Source organism: Ciona intestinalis, unplaced genomic scaffold, assembly GCF_000224145.3.
Source record: "Ciona intestinalis unplaced genomic scaffold, KH HT000077.2, whole genome shotgun sequence".
Lineage (NCBI taxonomy): Eukaryota > Metazoa > Chordata > Ascidiacea > Phlebobranchia > Cionidae > Ciona > Ciona intestinalis.
In genome coordinates, this window is record NW_004190399.2 from 135250 (window position 1) to 141123 (window position 5874).

General features: G+C 35.4%; 3 protein-coding genes across 3 annotated transcripts in view; 1 reads left to right on the top strand and 2 right to left on the bottom strand.

The window, feature by feature from the left end:
• The window catches only part of LOC104266559 (acid-sensing ion channel 5-like), a 6448-nt gene extending 6416 nt beyond the window's left edge, over window positions 1-32 (top strand). The window contains exon 10 of the mRNA XM_026838414.1: window positions 15-32. Within this exon, the coding sequence (XP_026694215.1) occupies window positions 15-32 (18 nt within the window). The remainder of the gene's footprint in view (window positions 1-14) is intronic.
• A 59-nt stretch (window positions 33-91) lies between these two features.
• LOC108950255 (E3 ubiquitin-protein ligase HERC2-like) lies at window positions 92-3032 on the bottom strand. Its single transcript, XM_018815495.1, has 6 exons — window positions 2903-3032; window positions 2387-2519; window positions 1760-1961; window positions 1338-1494; window positions 951-1069; window positions 92-272 (listed from the first exon to the last, which is right to left on the bottom strand). The coding sequence occupies exons 1-6, from the start codon at window positions 2978-2980 to the stop codon at window positions 92-94; spliced, it is 870 nt and encodes a 289-aa protein (XP_018671040.1). The 5' UTR covers window positions 2981-3032.
• On the bottom strand, window positions 3031-5032 carry LOC100180634 (F-box only protein 15-like). The gene has a single exon (XM_002119255.4). It carries the CDS (start codon window positions 5012-5014, stop codon window positions 3677-3679), a length of 1338 nt encoding a protein of 445 aa, XP_002119291.1. The 5' UTR covers window positions 5015-5032; the 3' UTR covers window positions 3031-3676.
• Window positions 5033-5874: the final 842 nt, after the last annotated feature.

Genomic DNA, 5874 nt, shown 5'->3' on the forward strand with positions numbered 1-5874 from the left:
GGTAACTTGTTAAGCGAGCACAAGGTGTATGAAACAGAACACCCGTGGTTATAACGACTGTCGTTGCCCGCCATGCGAGGATAAATAAGTTTCATTCAAATAAATATTCAACCATGTTATCCGGAAGCATCTTTGATTCCCATAGATTAAGAAGATACGCGATGACATCAAGCAAGCCACCAAGTCTACCACGTTGGATCGATAACTCCAATAATAAGTTTAAAGCAACGCGTTGGTCAGTAAGGGGAATGTTCCCTCTTGTGGATGGACAGCTAGAGGGGGGAGGGTTAAAATCATAAAAATATAGCATTTTTAATGGCATCACTGCTGGTATGCAGTTGGAAACACTGCATAACATGTTTCTTATTGTAAAGTGTGGAATGCAAGGGTTGGCATACTAGCAAAAAAATGGATTTGTGCCTTTTGGGACTAACTTACAATATTTTTATTTTCCCAAGTTCGTGCACCAAAGTTGGGGAGTACAATAAGTTAAATAACCTGTTACATTTTAAGAATACCTTATTCATTTATCATAGAATGATACATGAGCAATATTATTATTAGGCAATGGGGCAACTAACAGCACTTGTAAACTGCTTCAATGAAGTACAAGTAGATTTTGCACCGTTTTAATGACACTTCACACACAAATTTGAGCAATAACTTCACTGTTTTAGAATAGAATAGCTATATGGGTTAGGTGTACAACAAGGCACCTTACAAACCAGAGTTGGCCCATTACCCCAACATTTTGTACATGCACATTCTATATGGGTGAGGTCATACAGTGAGGCAAGTCATGGGACCTGGGATTTAGACTAGAGTTGGACCATTACCCCAACATTGTATATGCACATTATATTCTATATGGGTGAGGTCCTACAGTGAGGCACGGCATGGGACCTGGGATTTGGACCAGAGTTGTAAACAACCAACCACAACAAACCTACCCAGCAACTGAACGTAAAAACTTTTCCGATCTTTCAAGAATATCCAACCAGGTTGGAGTGAGCTGTGATTGGTCGAATAATGAACCAGGTTCAAATTCTCTAAACGAATCAAGCGAGTCCTGGAAAGTTTGAATTTCAACAGCATTATGACATCATATGGACAAGGTTTGCATAATAAAACAAATTATATTACATTTGTAGACTGATGTGAATGGTGCCAAACTTGGTTGGGTAGGCACCTATGCATACCCTGGAGTTTTCTACACTGCGTTAATCATTCAACAACTTATAAGCTGGACCTCTTAGAAATGTGCGTCTAACATTTCTGCTACCCTTGCATTTCACAAAGTTCTGCATATGTGCCATAATAACAATACATTCACCCACCTGCAACAGTTCTGTACACAGGTCCGTATCTTCCCCCGTTCTCCATGCTCGCCTTAAGTAAGAAAAGGCAAAGGAGAGAATATATCGACTCCCGATGTTACGTAGTTTATCGAGAGGATTCCTTACTGGTTTCCTTTCTACTGCATGCGAGGAATCGCTACAAGAATCAACATAATTGTTAATGTAGAAGTCAATGCTATAATGAATATCACAATGACTGAAATCTGCTTTCCAGTTATTAAAAACATTTGTTTTAATCTATTTCATATGGGTGAGGTTCTACAGTGAGGCACACTTTGGTAACTAGGGTTTAATTTAGAGTTGGCCCATTACTCCAACATAATGATGCTGCTTCCACTCTTCCAGGCATAATAGAATTTGATATCTGGCATATAACACAGTATTTTGTATTAAAATATTACCTTGACACAACATCGTTGGTAACGTTTTTATCAGCTTTGTTGGAATTTCCGAACGAGCCCGCTACTGCCCTATAGTGGTAAGTGGCGATAAACACTTGTTTAGTGATGCGCGACACCGAGGGGGCTGTGAGCGCTGAGGCGTAGCACAACCTTAGCTGCTCGTTTTGTAAAGATTGCATTTGCTGCTTCAGGCTGGATACGTCTGTGAATAAATTATTCATTAGCAATTAAAATGCAAATGATGGAAAGTAAAATGGGACACAAAGCTACATAGCATAACTGCAGTGCCAATATAAATGAACTGGTGTCTTCATATTCTTTGTCACATTTATATGGGTTGATATGATATGTTTCAATGTTTGTATTCATGTTTAACGCACCAACTTATGTTACTTTTAACACCAAAAGATATGGTCTTAAAATAAATTCATTTAGTAGGTATGATTTTGTTCATACATCATGTATGTAGTCATACTCATACATTACATGAATGTATGTAATGAATGTAATGTACGGGTACGTATTCATACATTCAATACGCATGTTGGTCAGCAACATTCTTGCCAATAAAGCCAAACAGAAGAAATATTACTACATTAAGCTAAAACCAAATACATTTCCACCAACCTGGCTGTTTCCCCCAATCCACAACGCGAGGATCGGGGGGTGTGTTTAAGTTGTTTGATTCATCAAAACCAATAGCTCGTTCATCAAGCAACTGGTACCACGAGTTCTCTATGGTGCCTTCATCTTCAAGGTCCTGTTATGGTGGAAATACAGGGTTTATTTAAAGCTAAGTTTGCCCTGCACTGTGGCTCAAAGGTTGGGCGCTTGTATTGTAACTGAAAGCTACTATGTTTGAAGCTTGGTAATTATTGGTATGGGTGTCTGGGCAAGACACTATATTTTTAATAAAGAGTCATAATTCTAACCTCAACAACATGTTGAGTGAATGTATACAGAACGTTTTATAACCTATATATACAATTATAAATGAATGATATTTATTTATCCTCACATGGCAGGACAAGCAATCTGTTAATGGTATTGTGCCTTATATTTCTAAAACAATTTGTTAAATCCGGAGCGAAACCAAACACTAAACACACAGCTCTTGTTTCTACTATAAATATTTAAACGTACCTGAAGATTGATAAGAGCCCATTTATGTTGGGGTGGGATGTTGTGTAAGAAACAACGACACAAATCTAAATCCATCATCTATTTGTTTACCTTCATGCTAAAGTTAATCCAGATTATTATTCTAAGTCCTGCAAGCAGAGAAATTGATTTAAATGGAATTAAAGATTAATGGAATGACATGGTAGTACCAACTTTGTGACAGATACACTAATGGACAGTGGTTGAATTTATACAAGTACTTCATGCCATAATGGGAATGTAAAAAAAAGTAAATTAGATTATGGCCTAAACCTGACAGTTAAACACGAACTATAAACTAAATCAAAAGGGGAGTTTAATAAAATATTTTACTATTTTGAAAAGATTTATTAAAACTACAAGTATCTACAAACATGAATATAAGATTTACAAAATTGCAAGAAACTCCAAAGCAATTGAACTAAAACCATATAATGGATATTTGAATGTTGTATAGCCATGACAACATATATATTAATATGGCTATGGATAATTTACTGATTACTTGTAGAAAAGTATGTTTAATAAAAATTAGTGCAATTGTATTTTGGCACAGTAGAATAAAAAAATTATATTAATTGCAACTGAGTTTATATAAAGCAAGGAAGTTTATATCGTTTTACAAAAAAAATAAAGCAAGAAAGTTTATGACGTTTTACAAAAAAAATTTAGCCTTGATATAAGAAACAAATACCTTAAAATAGCACAGCTGACAGAATCGACATCTAGGCAAACAATATTGTAGCGGTTGGTGACTTAATAGTCAGTGCCAAACCAAATGTTAATATTATCAACATTTAAAAGAATTTTAACTTTTTGAACATTAGCTCTTTCCCCATCTACGTTTACCATTAAAGATATTTCACCAACTTTATCTGAATATTTAAATTCCTTTATGAATCCATCCATAGAAAACACACCATCATCTAATGGTTTATCATTAGATTTCACAGGCCTTGATATTTCCCACATAACTTCATTGTTAATATCAACCAACGTAACTCCTAGCATTACAGTGTGGGACAATGAGCCTTGAAACAAGTCAGTCTTCCATCCAATCTCTAGTTTCTTGCTTACAGGCGCTGATATGGAGCATACATTTAGTTCAATGTGGTCCTTTACATTGTCAACCCTTGGGGTTTGTGCTTCATTACAAAACATACCAGAAAACTTCTCCTCAAATAAAGACACACCCAATGTGTGCAGGTTAATGTGGCATTTGTATCCATGTAAGCCATAACTGGTGTCTATGTCATCTGCAACTACAATGTGTGGATTCGTGTAAATTGTATCGGCATTAGAATATAATATCTTCTTTACTAAATCATGGTGGTGTATTGAAACACACACAAATGCAATGTCCTCAGATCCACTCCATAAAGCAACAAGCATCCCACTTGGAAGGACAACAGCTTTGATGTGTCTATCTTCACACAATGGTGTCAATTCATTCACCTTATCAGTACATAATAGACTTAACTGCCTTGGGCTCCCTTTAATAGGTTTACCTTTACTGCTAAGCATTAATGGTATCCGTGCATAAAGTGAAACAGTTGAAACATCTGACAACTTTGGAAAGCCTTCCAAATTTGACCATTGTACTACAGTGGAGGAACTGAAAGATTTTTTATAAGAGTTTGTGAATGTTCGTTCTGTTTTATCTTTCGTGGTAAAACAGATTTGGAATTGGACTTCAAACGCCCATAAAAACCTATCCATGTTTGCAACTACTGCTGTGTATGGGTTTAACTTGGTTTTTCTTATGGCTGTGTCATCACGTATCTTACGACAGTCTTTGAACAGCCTAACTTTATATGGAAGCTTTGAATCTTTTAATTTAACAGCTTTAACTTTGCTTGTATAACGTAGGTACCTTTGCTGCCATAATAAGTCGTCCTCTGAAAGACGTCTCCACTTTGAACAGACATAAGTTAACTTTATCAACGTTTTAATGTCAGCATATTGGAACACTTTGACTATTAACTCATCTGGCAACTTGTTAAAGTAACACCTCGGGTCTTGAGGGATTCGTCTTTTAGATTGAACAGGCGCAGAAGAGAGAGCTTTTAATCCATCTCTTACTCGGCGATTCATTGCAAATAATATATTATATACAACTGTAAATATAAATAAAAACTTGTTCAATATTTAGGTACTAGAATATCAAAACACCGGAACCTCTAAAACAGTTTATTTTTTCAATATTTCAAAAACAAACACAGCAAACTTGCTCCTAAGTAACGTTGAATTAACAGCCGAGTCATCAAAATAATAACAAACGTCATAGAAATATAAATTGCTTCGTCACAGTTTGAGTATTTTATTAACATTTAAGTTAAACAAACATAAACAGAACAGTAACATTGTTATAAAAGTAAGCACTAATTAATCTAATTAAAAACTAATTGAAATTTTTTTCCCAACCCAAAACTATAAAACACGTGATAATTTAAGATCACGTGGCTGGTATACAAAATACATATCTTATAAATAGGTTTATAAATAAGTTGCTGTAAATACAATAATTCACCCCAAAATAATATGTAGCGCTAGAGCCGAGGTCTGACTGACTTTAGTGTCATTTACACATATTTTATGTCTGTACAGTTAACAGTTCTAGTATATGTTCTTGACATACGTACTTTATACATTACTAATCTGACTTGAAAGTTATACTCGCACCGATTCTTATGGAGCCAAAAATTTATAATCCATTACTTAAACCAACGGTAATATATTAGTCTTGATTAAACTTAAGAACTCTACTCAGAAAGGCAATTGTCAACTCTTGTCCACAGTTTAGATCCCATTGCATGGCTTACTGTAGGACGGTAGGTTGTGGGAAGGACCTCACCCATATATAGTATAATGTGAATATACACTATTGGAGGAATGGCCCACACCCCTTACTGTAAAACTTTTTCTCTTAAACCCTTTGTTGCAAACCAAAATTC